Source organism: Triplophysa rosa, linkage group LG1, assembly GCF_024868665.1.
Source record: "Triplophysa rosa linkage group LG1, Trosa_1v2, whole genome shotgun sequence".
Taxonomy (NCBI): domain Eukaryota; kingdom Metazoa; phylum Chordata; class Actinopteri; order Cypriniformes; family Nemacheilidae; genus Triplophysa; species Triplophysa rosa.
In genome coordinates, this window is record NC_079890.1 from 28584040 (window position 1) to 28602479 (window position 18440).

The following is an 18440-nucleotide window of genomic DNA, read 5'->3' on the forward strand; positions in this document are numbered from 1 at the left end:
CAAAACTCACAAAACACGAACAGGACCACGGGTAGCAACACCAGCAAGCACACACGAGACCACAGTACACCGTACGCAACGCAATACAAGAGCACAAGACAAAGAAACAAGAGGGTATATATAGGGAAGACAAACGAGGGATAATTACACGGGGCAGGTGTGGGACATTAAACACTCAGGGAAAGATCACAAGGAAAAGAGAGGAATGGGGCCAATGACAAGACACTGGAGAGAATGTATATTATTGTCAAACGGACAATAATAAGTTTCTCTCCACACATAACCAAAGACTTTGTCATGGCTCTGCTACAGGACCAAGAAAAACATGACTAAGGAAGCAGAGCCATGACAGTATATAAATTGAAAGCGTATGTTTGTTAGAAAACAGTATACCGACTATACATTTCACTCAATATCCTTGCTGTAATGTCTGTAAGAGGAGGAACACGGATACATTTGGCAATTTTATTGGAAAATTAAGAAATCGTATAAAAACGTATAAAATAATTTCACTGAACATGTCCAGGAGGGTGTTAAAAGCAAAACAATACTAGACAAGGGCATTATGCATGCCTCCTTTTGGTGCCTATGACATGACTAACTATTGCTATGATTATTTAATAGCTGTTTATATAAAATGGAAAAATAGTAAACAATTGTCTTTACATTGAAAGTGAACACAGATTAAAATTCAGACATAAAGGTGATTTCTAATATACTAAGCAAAATTGAAACTGTGCTCAGTGCTCTTTCATTGTATAAAAAAATAGCAGTTTTGACATGGGGAAAAGTAACAGGAGTTTCAAATGACACAATGGTGGGTAGTTAAAGACAGATTTTTCTGTCTAAAGTAATTGATCAGCAAAAGTTTTGCTCGATTGTACTGAGCAATGTGCATTTTGCCACAGAGATTTTGACAAATAGTTTTTTACTTACAGTAATAAATGAAAACCTAAAGATACAAAAAAATTTGTAGCTACATTTAAAATCAACTTGGTTCAAAAATCTGAGTTGGCACGTCCACACTTCTGGAGCCAGAGTTGTGAAAAGTCTGAAAAAGAGGACCATTAAATTCTCCATCAAGTCCACACTTACGCCCACCTCGCCATTTTGCAACTCCCACGCCTGTTCTGATAGATGGTGCATAGTGATCTAACTGAAACGAACTCAACACTTCCACCAACTTGTCATTATTATAAATGGGGTCTATTCGGTTCCATCAGTGCTGGTAGAGTGAATGGGTAGAAGACTTCTTGTGTGGATGCTGGGTAAATTATTTGTGTTCCACAGTGGGGGAAATGGGTCAATATTTTAACCACATATGACAACCTCCCAACAGGGAATGGCTCTCATTTTTGTTGCAGTTTGGAAAAATGTCGCCTGAAAGCTGCGCCATACATCACTGTAAAATAAAAAGCCTCCGCAGTAAGCACACTTCAAATGTTCATTTGAATACGAGAATAAGACCCTGTCTCAAAGGCCATTAAAATCTAATCTTGCTTTAGAAGACAATATTTACAGTGCTAGCTGCAGACTCGGATTCCAGGCATTACTTTTTTAAGCTTCTGTTCAGCATTGGAATATATGTTTACAAAATGAGTGTGCATTAATTTTCACAGACCAATGACGGTAAACTAAAAATGTCCTGTGGTATAGTCAAATACAGCACCAAATCAGCATGTTCCCTTAACTCAACATTGTACACCAAGGTCATAAGTTTGATTCCCAATGTATAGCTTACATAAAATACAGCCTAATTAAATGCACTGCATGTTGCTTGCTAAATGCATAAATGTTATCATTTCAGAACAAGAAGATTCTGTAACATATTATCGCAAACTGTAAAAGCAAACACATTGAACTGGCATTGTGTGGTTTGACTGGTACGAAAACTGATTGCTTGAACAGGTGGTTCATCTAATTTAAACATTCTCCCGTTCTTAACCTCTGACCTCTCAGCTACTGAATTCAGTTTTATGATATTTACCTTTGATATATGCTGTCTGACTTCCGGTCATGACATATGAAGAAAAAAATTACGGTATCTGTTCTAAAAGTGTATGTAAAAGGTTCAGCTCTATGTTGGTGATCCTGATCCCTTAATAGCTTAAAGAGGTTGTGTTATGTTGATGAAAGCTGTAAATGCCTTTGAAACCGAACACTCCTCAACACAGGCTATGAAGGACAGAGGGTGTCTGGGGAAATGCAGGAAAGCACACTCCTGGCAGATAGCAATACCCCCTCTCTCATTATAATTCACACAGAATGATATTTTTTTCACATGACTCAAAAGCAAGATATTACATTTTAAATGTGTATTTCTGGCACTGAGTCGTGGTTTCATGAAAGTGTGCTATAATATTTAGTGACAGCCCTTGCTGCCTACATCACATCTGATTTATGAGATGAATCTGGAACCAAAGATAATTGGCAGATTTGATAATATAAATGAAAATTTAAAACCAGATTTGCATTTCCTGCAAACTGGTTTCCATTTCTCTGCTCATATTGTTGTTACACAAAAAAAATATGGTCAGCAATACTGTATGTATGAATTACTTTACTGTAAGTACAGTATGAATTAGAGAAAATAAAAACATAACATTTTAAAAAGGGATTAACAAAAATAGTACGGAGATCCGTTACATGATTATAAAATACAAAGTTTTCAAATACTCTAATTTTTGTTGTAATGTTTAGCAATAAATAGTCATCACTGGCATTTGATTGTAAAGAATAATTTTTATTATACACGGTCGGCCGCAGTCCTGTCCCTCTGTTAAACATTTTCAACCACTGTTTGGATCTCACGGTTTACACATACAGCACTTGCCTTGATGCATTTAACCAAACTATGTATTTTTTATCAACATCACAGAGTATAAGGGCAGACTTTTCAAATAGACTAAGAAAATAACCTCTTATTCACTTTCCATCATGCTTTACTATCAGGATAAGAACTTACAAGAACTGAGAATTTTATTAAACTAAAGATCCTATGTTGCGCCCAGCAGCCTATAAAAATCACATAAGACAACAAAGTAACAATGCTGACAACAATCACAGGACCTACAATTGTGGAAATATGAGCACATCTGCACAAATACTGACTCGCAAATGAGGTATTTACGTGATCTCGGTGCACTGCTTAATATGTTTGTAAACTACATCAATCCTGTTCTGCAATGTGAGTGCTTGCTCTTCTGACAGAGACCCCAGCTCACGTGCAAGGGGTTCCTTTGTGAGGTACAGTTCAAAGAGCAACTTTGCGGCGTTACCGGAGCGCTTCATCTCAGCTATGCGCCGGGCTGTGCTTCTCCTAAATAAACACGACGAACTCAGCAGTATTTTGTGATAACGTTCCCACAGATCGAGGACCCTGTATCCGTGAATAAGCCCTGCCTCGTTATCAATGAAAACCAAATCTCCGTTCGTCGTTTTCAGAAGGTTACTGGTCGCCCTGTCCATTACGCGCTTGTCCCACTGGAGGCTGAAAATGTGACTTACAATTCGGTCGAAGTTGGCTGTTAAATAGTCAAATACAATTAGATCAGTCCAATGCATTAGTTCTACCAGATTTGGTATTGTCATATTGGACACAGTCTCAGGGGAGAGTTGTAGACTTCTTCCTTGCTGTTTTCGTAAAGGTAAGGGAATAAACACTCCGGTTACGTTTGGTATGAACTTCGTGAGAGACACAATGGCATTTGGCGACCATTCTAATGCCTCGATGTTTTGTCTAACGGCTGCCCACTGTTCACCGGGCATGTCCAGTTTGGAGAGAGCCAAAGGCGGAAGATTGGAAATCCCAAGTAACGTCGCCAGATAATACGACAGAGTTTCGCCTAGAACCTGGTCCGGGTCGATGCCGTATCGCACACATGCTCTGGTACCATCAGCGAACGTGGCCAGGCGGTTCGTGGATCTGCCGCAACCCGCTTCCAGTAAAACTACCCGTGCGTCCCGAGCCTGCTCTCTCCAGTTCCTCTAGTGTTCCTCGTCGAAAACAGCCGTCGAATAACTGTCCAGCCACGCACTCCAGAACACTCGCTGTTCAATAACGTTATACAGTTTTGTGTTAGTAGATGAAATGTTAAAACTTTTGTTATCGCGCAACCCAAGACTCACTGGCGCCTGCCTTTGCTCATTTGCAACCGAGAATAAAACTTCGGAAGACTGTTCGGTTGCTTGTTGCACATATGCTGACCAAAAATCCAACTTTATATTTCCTATCCAGGTAAATATTCCGAGACACATGCACAGTGATGCGCACAATTTTACCTGGCCGGTTTTCATGATTTCAAAACGCGTTTTAGTCCATTTCGCTCGCTGGCCATCGCTTTCCATTTGCCTCCTTTCACTTTAGTATTTTCTGTCGTTTACATATAATAATAATGGATACAGATAATCGTAACACACTCCTCTTCTGTACGACGTCTCCCCTCTCATCCTCAACACACACACTGGGTTCACTTCACTACAGCTACAATTGCGTAGACGCAAATCATGTGACCAATCATGAGACTTGTCAAATGTCCTTTGTAATTTTCTTGGGGAATGGAGGAGAGAGCAGGGGCTGTTGTAAAATATTTGCACCAAGGTTTAGAAATCTACAACACATTCCTAAACTGTGTACAGTGTTGTCAAGTACAAAGAGTGCTATTGTTGCAACCTACCCCAGTACCACAGTGGGTTGAAACAGTACATGGGGGTGGGTTGTAATAAATTTTTTTATGACAAGTATTTGTCATAAAAAATGAAATGAATGATTTTAAAATTGTTCTTCCTTATGTGGAAAATTCACTGATGTAAAATTCCGGTTTAGTGACTTGTAGACCAATTCATTTTTAAAGGGATAGTTCACCCCAAAAAAATTCTGTCATCATTTGCTCACCCTGTTGTCATTTCAAACCTGTTGTCATTTCAAACCTGTATGACTTTATTTCTTCAGCTTGACCACAAAACAATTTTGGTAACCAAGCAATGGCAGTACCCATTTACTTCTATTGTATGCAATGCAAGTCAATGGCAAGAGAGTGAGTAAATGATGACAGAATTTTCTTTTTGGGTGAACTATCCCTTTAAGGCCATCTATTATGCTAATGTACTCCTAAAAATACTATAACTAATAATACTGATAACGCTACTACTACTAATTTTATTTGATTTTACTGCAGCTGCAACATTTACAACAGTGAGATATAAACACCAGTTGATTCTAAAGTGACACATTTTCTTCAAAAGTGGTATTTCTAATACGTAACACAATTCTGGCCTGAAAAAAGGATTGGTGTGGTGATGTAGTATCATGACATTATCTGTTGTCTTGCGTGAGCCAAACTAGATTACCGTCATTCTGTTTTGACTGTTTATTGGAAGCCAGACATACAGCTGGTCAGCTCATGTTCCCAAAATGTCTGGCATGGAACATGAAAAACTGCAGGTGTTGTGTCTAATTCCTCCCCCTGCAACCATTCTGTCACTCATCACTTATACTTGTACGCACTGATTTTTAAAGTGGACGTAACACACAAAGTTTCTACCAATCTCATAATAATCTTGAGTACCTATAGAGTAGTATTGCATACATCATATCTTCAAAGAGTCTTGTGCGATCACATTTATAAAAGACAGATACAGCTGTACGATTATATCCAAAAACAGACGACCTTCTGCACGCATGTGGGGGGGGGGGGTTGTGGAACTAAAGCACGTGCGCACCCATTGCCAAGACATATGACTCACGTTCACTTACCGCGTGGGTTTCATGTCCGGTGTTCTGTCAATTTATGCTACCTATAGAATTTTGCTACCCTGGTGTTGTGATTGGGTTGGGGAAGGGGTAATTTAGGTGTAAGAGTTGGGGGAGGGGTTAGTCCTGTTTTGTATGGAGGTAGCAAATTTTGACAGGGTAGCATAAATTGGAGAACAGAACACCGGCATCTTTTAGCGCTGGGCCCGCTCCATCTATCAGTTTCAAACAATCTCCAAATCCAGCGATATATCCACCGGAGTCAAATGACAGGGCTAAAACGAATATTATCGTTTGTTTTCGATGTAATGCAATGTGCATACACGATTTAAGTTTAAAAAATGCTGTATTTTCAACATACCGTGCATGTTTGTATCTCCTCTGTGCCCCGCCTTTCTGAAACACGCAGATTTTTTACAAAGCTCATCGCTCTGAAAAGCGAGGTGTGCTATGATTGGCCAGTTAACCAGTGCGTAGTGATTGATCGAATACTGCAAGCTTGTGACGGAAATGTAACGCCTCTTACCATATTCGGAACCTCATGTTCCCAAGCAATTGTACTGACAGGTGATAAAATGTCACAGGTACTTTCCTTATCAATTCGAGCCCGAATCTGAAGATGATCAAGCCAGGGCCCGATACATCAACTTTGCCAGCGCGACTTGAGCAGGGTGTAAAGGATTGGTAAAGTTTAAAAAAAATATTATGTTAAATAGTTAAAAACTATAGCTGTTTTACCTTTTATATATGACGTTATAAAGATTTGCCATTAGTGATCAACCAGTGTTACGCCATGTCTCGTCGCGACTCAACAAAGACAATAAACCCCATTATAAACAAGAAATTTGTTGCCTCTAGTTGGAACATAATTACTGATTATTAGGACTTCGTTTGATGTTGCTTTTTTCACGTTGCGTGCTTGTCTGCATTTGCAGATCACAAACACAGGACAAGCTCAACTCGCGATAGTCCGTAACAAAGTCTTTTACAATGAAAATATACTTACAGGCTGCTAATCTGAAACGCCAGACTGTCCTTGCGAAGTTGTAATGCTTGGAATTTCCCCAGTTTTTCACCAAAGCTTTCGTGCACAGCCGGCCTTGATCTCTCCCAGGTTCATGAAGCAATCATCTGTGAAATGCGCTGCACACACTTGAATATTCGGATTGTACTGTTCTGGAACAGTATTGTAAATAAAATGTAACCATTCATTTTTAGTTGTCTCAACTTTTGGAAGGGCAAACAAAGAGGCTTTCTTTTCGCAAAGAAACACATAGCGTCTCCACGACATGGCTGCGGCGGTGACGATACAATGAGAAATACGCCCACCTTACTTGCGTATACATTTGGGCGGTCTTAGTCAAGTCATACCACAAAATGACGTACATTCGTGGGGGTTACACGAGGCGTTTCAGGCAGGTCTGGGTGAGCATTCGCTTTTAGATAGAATGCATCTTTTGTTCCGACACTTTAATTTTTGCAATTTTACATGTCTAATACATGCATGGGCAACTTATAACACACCAAAGACACAGAAAAACACATATTCGAGCCATATGACCCCTTTAAATATCATTCCTCACCGAAATGCAGTGAACAAACAAACACAGATGAACTTCGCGAACACATTGCTCTCTCTCTCTCTTGCCCCAGCTGGTCGACGTGTGTGCATGCTCCTTCTTCCGCTCTCCCTGTTTGACACGTGGGCATGCTCTTTCTTCTAACTCTGGCGGGTTGGTGCGTGGGCGTGCTTTTCCGGGAGAATTGTCCAATAAGGGACTAAGAAAAGTGGTTACGAAACGGATTTTCATGTTCTAAAAAACAATTCCGAAACCTATTAGAACGCTGGGGGAGTGTATCGAGCACAGAAATACTTTGTCATATGTCCAACTCGTTTTTTGACAAGTTGACCATGTCAAGCATTAGAAGCCAGCACGTTTAACATTGTGAGGATGTCGGAATGCATGAAACACTGTGGCACCCCACCTTTAAGCTCCGCACCTGCTAGGAAGACCAGCATATGTTGTGTTGTGGAGCCAAGCTGTATGGCAATGTTGTGTTGCAGTGTTGTAACAATACGAGATTAGTTTATGAATTGGTAAATTCCGTTAACATTGCTTTATTAGAATGGTCTTGATTGTTCTTCAAATCCATGCACTGTACTGTATTCTACCTCTTTCTGTGCTTTTCTTTTTTCTGTAAAGCTGCTTTGAAACTATGCACATCGTAATAAGCGCTATATAAATAAAATTGAATAGAGTTGAATAATGTTAGGCTATTTAGGTTGACAGGGGAGGTCTGTTGTGTTCTTTCATTGTAGCATTCAAATTGTCAAAAAGGACAACAATTATTTGTACAGATACTGTACAGTGTAGCAAATGCTATGCTACTACATAGCAATGGTAGAAAAAGTAATGATTAGGCTCAGCGAGGTTGTACCGTAAATATCAATAAATGAAGGGCGACGCAATGATCCCGAAACCCCAGTGAATATGTCTAGATACCACTCCCCTTCAAAGTACCGGTGAGGTGCAGTTCCCATGATGCCCATTGCAGAGAGAATAAACAGAAGGTTCTGGTGACTCACTGTGCAAGGCAGCAGACAGGTCCAGGAGAATGAGGACGGCTGATCTAGAGGCAGCTGCAAGGATTCAGTGACGAAACTCAGTACATCCTCTGTGGACACATTTGAAGCCAGACTGTTTGTCATCTAGCAGGTTGTTCTGTAAAATAAAATAGAAAAACGGATAAATAACTTGTTCAAGTCTTTATCATTAAGATAATACAGGGCTCTAGACTAACTTTTTGCACTGGTTGCACGTGCACCTAAGAAAAAAGGTTAGGTGCACCAGCACAAAAGTTAGGTGCACCCAAATTTTTGACCGCATCACATTTAACACCGCAGTTTTACCAGTTCACTTTTTTTTTAAATCGCTGTCCATATAGGCAAAATTGACTTGTAAATGATTAACTAACAATCTGGTCAACATAAAGTTCTTTATTTGAAGCACAATTCTACAAGAAAGGTAACTTACTGAAAAAGTGTTGGTGCTTAAAGTGCTTCACTGAACTGAAACTTAAAACATCTCAAGATAAATGGACCAGGGCTTGACATAACCTGGGAGGTTGATGGCTCCGTGTCAGAGCATTGATTTTGATTTTCGGACGGATCAGGCCTTAACTTAACATTATTCACAAAAAAGTTGTCAATCGTTCTTTTCAGCTTCTCTCATCATCCGCGCTACATCCACTCTGTTTAACTGACGGGCCTATAGGCTCTTAAAGAACGAGAGCTCTGCCATTATCACTACACAAGGAAACTCGCAAACATTATGGACAACAACTAATAAGCAGTGAAGCAAGTTTTACGTTGTTTATCATATGCATAGTGTCTGGACTTTTGATCATCCCTTGTATGTTTTGCGATCGGATAACTCCCGGTGCTGCAGACGGGGAGCTCTGTCATCTCAAGAAAACATTGTATGAAAAAACTTTGCATGCCGTAGTTTACACAGGACTGGCGGGAAATGTGCAGTAATACTCCTTCATTCTTCATGTTATGTGGTTTACTTTGAAAGGTTTTCCCAGATCGCATTACATATGTCTAGTCAGTAACAATGACAGGTGAAAACACGCACGTCCCTTCGCGAGCATATCACGCTCTAATGAAGGGAAACGGGGAGTTACAAATTGCCCTCATTGTAATCCGTCAAAATGACGGACGAACGGCCTTCAGATTTTTCCGTCACTGGTAAAAAAATCTGTCAATGACAGAGAATTTTCGGTTAACGCGACCTCTCGTACACACACGTACAGGAATATCTGGACCACGGCCAATCAGAGTGGGGTCCGCCCATTGGTTTAGACGATATGGGCCTAATGTGTGTCTGTTGTTGAATCACAGTGAGACTTTTAGAGTCGCAGAGACTTTTTTCTACCTCGAACGGCTGGTTGCACCGGTGCAACCTCATATTTTTTTTAGTCGCACCATTGAGAAATACGGTCGCACGTGCGACCAAATTGGTCGCACTCTAGAGCCCTGTAATACATTACATTGAGCCAATATTACAATACTGTAGCTAATTCTGACCGTGTTGCCTTACTATGTTGAATTCACTTAGATTGAGCAAAGTCACTATTAGGGATTCTCAAAATACTTATTTTGGAACCATCCAAATGCATGGGTAAACTTTTGACAAAAAAAGAATACTCTTTGAAATGTATTCTATAATGATTTGACAATGCAGATTTTTTTGACTTTGTAAATGCAATTAAGAACAGTGCCACAGGCACTCTAGTAAATGAACAGAGACAAACTATTCTGACTAAATACTCTGCACAAAGTGGGTGCCAAAGTAATGAGGCATCAGTTACCATCATATATCTCAACATTTGAAAAACATGTTTTAGAGAACGTGGTCCAGAATGGCCATGAATATTTTAAGGAAAAGCCTTTTCCCTTCAGACTGCCCTCAAGCACAAGATGCTAACCAGAACACACCATCATCAGCAGTGCTGGTGCTATTCATCAGTAGCTGACTAACTCACAAATAACCAGAGGCAAGTTTAGGGTTTCAATCTGTTATTACAGTCCCCTGCTGTCATATTTTTAATTATTTATTTCAGTGTCATTTACACTGTGATTGATGGGGAACTGTAGATACTATAAACAAAAATAAGGTTGTAATAATGAATCATTCGATTATGTGTATAGCTGCACTATGTACATTTTTAGTATAGGCAAAATTAGGGAACAATACTGATTTATCCATGTACAAATGCTTAAAAATATTTTAATTATTGTTAATCAAACTAATTACTACAACTAACTACTACACAAACATTATTAAATATTAGCACATACACATTCATTTTTGTCATCATTTACCATTTACAACCTGAAGTCCTGAACACAAAGAAATTTGGAGGAATGTTTGTAACCAAACAGTTCTGGGGCACTATAGACTTCCATAGTAGGGAAAACTACTTAGTTAAAAGCGCCCCAGAACTGTTTAGTTTCCCACATTCTTTAAAATATCTTCTTTTGTGTTTAACAGAACAAAGATTTTTATACAGTTTTGAACACATTGAGAGTGAGTAAATGATGACAGAATTTTCATTTTTTGGTGAATTATCCCTTTAACATTTGGGGGAATATTTAATCAACTCCCTCTGTGTTTATGGCCCTGTACTCATGTTACTAGTCTACAGCAGTTGTTCTCAAACTGGGGGCTGTGGCCCCCTGGGGGGACCTAAGATGGATCCAGGGGACCACAGATTTTGTGGCATTTTATGAAATATAGAAATGTATTACATTTTATGCAATCAAACATCAAAACAATAAGACAGCATTGTATAACTGAATATGCTTTCGGTTTAATAAAAATTCTAAGTTTAAGATTATAAGTCTCTATTTGGGCTGTCGCAAGTGATGCACCCTAAGGGGACCTTATGAAGAAAAGGTTTGAGAACCACTGGTCTACAGTATCACTGTGTCTAGGACTGAAACATTAATATGGCTGACTTAATAATTACTGATGATTATAATAACATTGAAATACAACCGTCAAACATCTGCAGACAATCACCAATCATGCTAAGCTGTAATACAAGATATAGATGCGTGCACTGACTTTGGAAAATGCAGAAATATTAGAGGTTTTTATATGGAAAACCTTGGTTGGGTGGAAACAACTAACAAAACTGAAAAAACAGACAGAGCTTTTTGTAGGTATAATGCGATCTGGTTGTGGAAAATTAGCATTATGGAAACTTCTTCTACAAGTTGATACAGTAAGTGAGGTCACCTACTGTTTACCAGCTGGATTATTAAAAGCAAGTTTTTCTATTTCATAAATCATTCGTGCCATGTGTCTCTTGACGCATTTGATAATCATCAACATTCAAAAGTTCAAGGGTTTTCTTTATTCAGACAGAATGTGTGTATTTGGGAAACTCTGTCTCCATGGCAATGCAAAACAAATGAGGGAAATGTTTTCCTCTTTCTCTGTACTACACGACCATTTCTAGAGAATACATACACACAACTCTTTCCTTGCCTTCAAACCGAAATACTAAAGGACTTCACATATCAGAATTGAAAGTTGTCAGCATGAAAGAAATGGGCGAGGTGAATAGAGAAACAGAGGGGTTAGGAAGAATTCCCTAGAGACCTCTCAAAATGAAAGAATGTAAAAATGTATCATTTGTATAAACCTTTCTCTACATTCCATTTTTTGTCTAACAGTGACCCTGCATTATATATATGTACATAGACTATATAAGAGTCTGACTGCTTCAGAGTTCACTTTCTGTTTCAAGCAGCTGCAACAACTTGCTTTGTTTACAGATCAGTATAGACAATAATCAAATATTTTGAAGTAACTTAGTAACTGTGTCTAAGAAATAGAAAAAAACAACATGGTGGAAGAATGGGTTAAAGGTTTCCCCTTGCAACGAAGCAAGGTTCTTACAACACGCCAACATTTTTGAGTAGTGCAGCAGACTGTAAATTAGACAGTGAATAGGAGACAGAAAATAGTGTAGGGAGAGAGAAACTGCGTGTGTGTGAGAGAGACAGGGAGAGAAAGAGAAGGGTGAATGAGAGAGAGAGAGTAGGGGGTTCTAATCACTGGCCTCATGTTGCATTAGCTCATTTGACACAACCGAAGTGTTGGCAGAAGAATGCTATTTCCCACAGGCCAGCTGGCTGTGAACACAGGGATATGGATGTCCCCTAAGCATGGATACTGCTTGTGTTTGCTCCCTATCCTTTATCTTCTTCAGCTCTTCAGCACCGGGGCATCTTGGCCAAATGGTAAGAATTTTGTAAGAACTGGAACATTTCCTTTGAAGAGTAATGACTGTTTCTCTGACACAAACAGTATGTTATAGTGATGTACCGTGTAATTTAAATGCCACAGCAACTGGAAAAAGGGTTTATGTGACAGTTTGTTTAGTCCTTTTAAAAGCTCTTAATGTTGTTTTGTAGGTTACGCTCATTATTCTTTACACCACTGAAGCTTTGTTGCTTTGAAAACACAATGCACTGCCGTACAGATGTGTTCTTTAATAAGTTTTAAACAATTCTTACTTTTCAAAACTTGCTGAGAATTTTGAATCAGAGTAATTATCTTGGGTATTGGATAATATTACAAAACAAATTACAATACAGTACATTCTTTGATCAGCACTTAAACGTGAGCTTAAAATGCACAAACAGCTCTTTCTACATACCTTCATTCACACAAATGAGAAAAACAGACATCAGATACTGTTGGGTACTACTGGAAAATGAATGTACAAGAATTACACTAAAACTGAAAGACTGAAAGTCAAAGACAGAAAAACTGAATCAGTGGGGCAGTTATAATTATGGTATTGTTGCTGACTTACCAACATCACATATTTCCTATCTATGTTAGGCTCACAGCAAAACTATCAATGCGTGAAAAAGTTCTCAGGCTACAACTATAAGTTAAGTAAACAGATATGTTTGTCAAAAATAGAACCTGTCACGACATGGCCGAATGTGGATATGGCCATCTAAACAGCATCTTATAAAATTTCAGAGCATTTTCTTCTGGCACAACATTCCCTCACATTCCATCACATCAGCATTCGCTGACGGGTTGTAAAAAATAATGATTTTCCATAACTGAACCAAAGTACACTTTGGTGAATTATTCTTCCCACGACATTCTCAACAAATCTTGCACAAAGAACACCACCTTTGAAGAAAGCACCCTTTAGTTTACATTATTCACAACATGAATTCAAAAAAGGCATGAAAGATCCACAAAGTTGAGTTTCACTGCACTTGATGTAGTTTTTAGGCCACAGGAGGATAAGTGCCCAGGCCCACAGTGGAACGCCATGTGCCGTACCTGCTGCGAGTATGAGCAGATTTCATGTAAGTGCCCATCTCAGGGAACGAAAGTGGGTTACGCTGTACCATGCTGTCGAAATGCTCTAGATGAGTGTGACCCCTGCATCCTACACCAAGGTGAGTAGGAGCACAACTAACTAAATGCAAAACTCCAGACCTTTCGATTTTATATAAACGAGCATGTGCGCTTCAGCTCAACTTTTATGCTTTTCGCCTCAAGTATTTATGTTTTCCACATGCAGCTTTCATAAGCTTATTTCTGTATTCACTAAGGTTGCAGCATTTTTGACAACTGCAAGAGTTGCAATAACGGCACCTGGCAGGCCAAGGATGATTTCTATATCAGAGGCAGGTACTGCACAGCCTGCCGCCGAGGGTGGTCGGGCGGAGATTGTCTCAGTGAGTTTTACAGTCCTTTCTAGTATCCCTAAAAGTAAGTAGAAAGTTTGACTGCTTTTGCTTCTCGCAAATATATAAATGCATTTAGATATATGTTCTGTGCCAACTTTAGCATGTGGAGAAGTTCTACATAGACCACATGGCCATGTGATATTAGAGAGTTATCCAATTAATGCAAAGTGTGAATGGACGCTACAAGTTGGCCAAGGAGCAACAGTTGAACTCAGGTAAATGTTACTATGTTAACTAGCAATTTCTAGTTTTAGAAACTGCATTTTGAAAAAAAAACTTTAATCGCCCTTTAAATCCAACACAAACAGTATATTGATATTAAATGTAATATTCAATGTTATTAGTGTTCTCAACACGTTTTCAGGTTTTCTATGATTAGCATGGAGTATGACCATAGCTGTCGCTATGACTACGTGGAGGTGCGAGATGGAGACAATCCAAAATCACCTGTAATCGGCAGATACTGCGGGGAAGATAGCCCTCCGCCAGTCAAAAGCTCTGGAAACTCCCTTCATATTCGTTTTGTGTCAGACGGCTACAATAACTATGATGGGTTTTTCACAACATTCCAGGAGGTTTCAGGTACAACATCTACCGATAGCAAGTTTTTCATGAGTTGAAAGCCGAGAATATTAATTAGGAGGGGTAACATTTACGCAAAAATTCCCTGAAGAGGGCACTACCGTCGGGTATGAAATGAAACCACTGCTTACCACAGTTAACCGTCGCAGCAACCGGTTTGTATCGGTTTGTGCTTTTTGGTAAAAGTTGTAGCGGTCGAAATTTGCGAACACTAAACAAACAGCAAACTGTTGCGCGGCGTGACACAACCACAGCCAATCAGAGGGAGGATGTTTAATGTTTAACCAATAATATTTGACTGCGGGTATGGCGGCGCAGACGTCAGATTAACGTAAAGCGTGTGTCCGGTGCTGCGCAGAGTTATGGACCTATGACATCACACTACCACGAGAACGGTTCGAGAGCAGACTGGTTCGTAGGTTTTAAATCACTCACGCGGTACTTTGATGTCGTACGCCGATCGTTCTGTGCTGTACACTGAATTTCCTGTTACATTTGCAGTTAAAAAAATTCAGATTTTACATGCACGGTCGCTTAGTTGCATATCCGTTTAAAAATCGTCCTTTGCCATAAAAATTAGTTTCGAAATTATTAATATGCAAATAACTTTGTTCTCTAATCCGGAATCATGCCTTTCCTGTTCCTTATAGAGGTAAAGTTGTTTCTAGAAATTTTTTGGACCTTCCCTTGTTCTTGCTGAGTGGGCTTCAGGCCACTTTAAACACTTAAACCTCAGCAAAAATGCCATGGTTTAATTTTTAATGCTTACATAATGCATCTACTATTTCACTGCTTTTCACAAGGCCAAGCACCACCTCTGTGTGCAACCCCCCAAAAACCTGCACACGGAGATCTCTTCCTACTGTACAAAGACAATATTGTCACCTCAGTGCAGTATCTTTGCTATAAACCCTACAAGCTCAAGGGATCATCACAGCGGGCATGCTTACCCAATGGCACATGGAGTGGAACTGCTCCTGTATGCATGAAAGGTAGATTGATGTTGCTTTCAATCATACCCAGGTGTGCATGTATGCCTGAAAGTAATGTTTCGTTGAACTTGAGAATACAGATTGTCTGCTGTTCTTTAAAATGAAGGGAAAATCTATGTGTGCAATGCTGTAATCACTTCTAGTCTGTTTTGTTAGAAGAGGCCTTTTAATCACATTTATTCTATGGCCATTTACAACTCTAGTTTAATTACAGAATTGATCATAAAAGACTGTCCCACTCCACAACAACTCCACAATGGATATTTCACAGAGGTTGCAGACTCTAACGGCAGAATCAAACATGTGGAATTTTATTGCAACAATACCTACATTCTCAGCGGGGATTCGAAAAGAACATGCCAGATAAATGGGACCTGGAGTGGCAGTCAGCCCCTATGTGTCAGAGGTACCAGCCCTACATCATAAACAATTTTCCAGTAAATGCAGTATGAAATCCTCCCACTGAGAATTTAAACAATCTGTTTTACAGCCTGTAAAGAACCTAAAATTTCAAAACTTGTGTGGCAGAAGATTGTAAAACACCAACCTCCTTCCAGGTAGACATTTTAAAATATTTTGTGGCATTCTTGTAATCATTATGCTGGTTATATATGATTTAGACCCTCATGTAGCCCCCCTTTTTTGCAGGAAAAGCCCAGTCCACAAGCTGTACTCTGCATCCGCACAGGCAGGGACTGAAGCAGGCTTGCAGGAGAAAGACTTTAGTGTTGTTGTAGACCTTCCACCAACCTTCCAGCATGTGTATTCTAGTATAGAATATGAGTGTGTCTCAGTGCTTTACAAGCACTCTGGTAGTGCCCGTCGCACGTGTCTGAAGACTGGCAAGTGGAGTGGTCGTCATTTTTCTTGTTCACCAGGTGGGGGCAGCACATTTACATCAAGTGAAACATATTTTCCTATTTATTCGTATATTTTATACATACAATGACAGATGTTAGTTGGTCAAATTGAATTCCTCGTATTATGTAATAATCAATAATACTAAATGGGTCATTTTATAATTAAAAATTGTGCATTTATACCAAAGCTGCTACTCTGTTAAGGAATGTAAATAAATAGAAAATTAATAAGAAATCTGATAACTCATTCTCATGGGTTTTTCAGTATGCGGGAAATTGTCGCCTGCCAGTCCCCAAAATTTGACAGAGGTTCACTGGCCATGGCACGCTGCCCTATATTCTCATCTCCATCACGTAAGTCATCTTCTGGGAAGAACCAAACGACGGGGCGATACATTTGCAACAGATGAGGAGCAGGTGAAGGAAGACCACAGATGGCAGCTCATCTGTAGTGGAGCTCTGGTGAACCAGCACTGGGTCGTGGTGGCTGCCCATTGTGTGGTGGAGCCTGGACGGACCGAACCTCTCAGAGCAGATGATCTAAATGTGGTGATGGGAAAACATGACCTCAGAGACAGTAAGACACTACAGCACATACAGGTAAGAGCTTTCGCACCACACTCCCGTCCCATCCTCACAGAAATCCACATCAGAGTTGTCTGTCTTGAACAAGCACTAATAATAAAAGAACTAGTATTAGTTCTAGTACTTAATCATCTTTACTGTTTCCACACAGATTTCTCAGATCTTGATCCATCCGAACTATGATCCACACGTCTTAGACTCCGACCTGGCCTTACTGAAGCTGGTGGAGAAAGCTCGAGTCAGTGAATACGTGTCCCCAGTTTGCCTCCCACATGTGCAGGGTGGCGAGGTCACCGCTAAGCAGGCCTTCCTCACTGGCTGGCCCATAGCAGGCCATAGCAGGTCAGCAGCGAATGCAGACTCGGATGTAGCTAGGACCGGACTGATAGAATTCGCTGATGTGGTCAAATGCGAGAAACAGTACAGCAGACACGGGCTTTCAGTCAGCATTAATGATAACATGCTATGTGGACGGCAACATCCGCTCAGCCCGTCCATGATCTGCCCTTCAGAAACTGGAGGAATCATCATTGCACCCTCTGCAGATACCCAGCCTAACCTAGGCCTTCAGTCTTTTTTCCCCAGCAGGGCAGGGGAAACTGATTCCCATCACAACTGGGAACTGCTGGGGCTGGTGAGCTTCGGGTATGATATACAAGGATGTAATCAAAGTTTGTTTACCATCTACACACGAGTAGCCAACTTCAAAACCTGGATTGAGAAGAACATTACCTAGAGTTTTTTATCAAAAAGATATTTTATATCCTTGTTCCAGATCACGTATATGGAGATGATGTATTTTTAAGTTTTTGTTGTTTTTTAATTGTTTTGACAGGACTGATTAATTATGAAGCCATATGAGGTGGACTATGATATCGCACATATCAGAATTCAACCAACAAATCAATGATATAAAATGTGGAACCTGAGATTTCACAACTAGTTTATGCCCTTGCATGTGAGGATATGTTTGTGCATCGTCAAATGCAGAGGCAACGTTCCTCATGAATTCAGTCACAGGGTTTACAGGCTTTAACTTGCCTTCGGCCTTTCTTCGAGTCTTAATTTCACATCCCCGTGCTCACATTTTTCGCACAATAAATGTTTTTGTCTTTAGTGCAGCCCTATCAACCAAAGCTGGGATTATTTGTCATTTCAAATGCATTTAATTAAACAAAGTTTAAAGAACACAATGTGGTATTCAGTGTTTTTATTAAAGAGGATTTTTGTTAGCTTTTAGACCACCTGGAGCAACATCAGCAACCAGCTGTAAAATACAAAAGTACGTGATGTAAATATATGAAATGTAAAAGTGTAGGGTTTTTTGTGTTCTCTTGTTTACCGAACAGCTGCTGTATAGCAAAAATTTG

The 18440-nt window shown here is 39.8% G+C and overlaps 2 protein-coding genes across 3 annotated transcripts; one reads left to right on the forward strand and one right to left on the reverse strand.

The window, feature by feature from the left end:
- Positions 1-2602: 2602 nt before the first annotated feature.
- Positions 2603-4478, reverse strand: fjx1 (four-jointed box kinase 1). Its single transcript, XM_057344973.1, is given in 1 exon segment — positions 2603-4478. A coding segment is annotated over 1 exon segment (1221 nt). The 5' UTR covers positions 4348-4478; the 3' UTR covers positions 2603-3126.
- A 7784-nt stretch (positions 4479-12262) lies between these two features.
- Positions 12263-18369, forward strand: pamr1a (peptidase domain containing associated with muscle regeneration 1a). Of its 2 annotated transcripts, XM_057344924.1 has the most exons (11): positions 12263-12569; positions 13581-13757; positions 13914-14039; positions 14152-14266; positions 14416-14633; positions 15437-15625; positions 15840-16031; positions 16116-16182; positions 16274-16503; positions 16751-17085; positions 17222-18368. In XM_057344924.1, the coding sequence occupies exons 1-11, from the start codon at positions 12437-12439 to the stop codon at positions 17804-17806; spliced, it is 2367 nt and encodes a 788-aa protein (XP_057200907.1). In that variant the 5' UTR covers positions 12263-12436; the 3' UTR covers positions 17807-18368. The 2 variants fall into 2 exon arrangements, with proteins under 2 accessions (XP_057200907.1, XP_057200911.1); XM_057344928.1 differs by lacking the exon at positions 12263-12569 and having other exon boundaries at positions 13614-13757; positions 13914-14073; positions 17222-18369.
- The last annotated feature ends 71 nt before the right edge of the window (positions 18370-18440 follow it).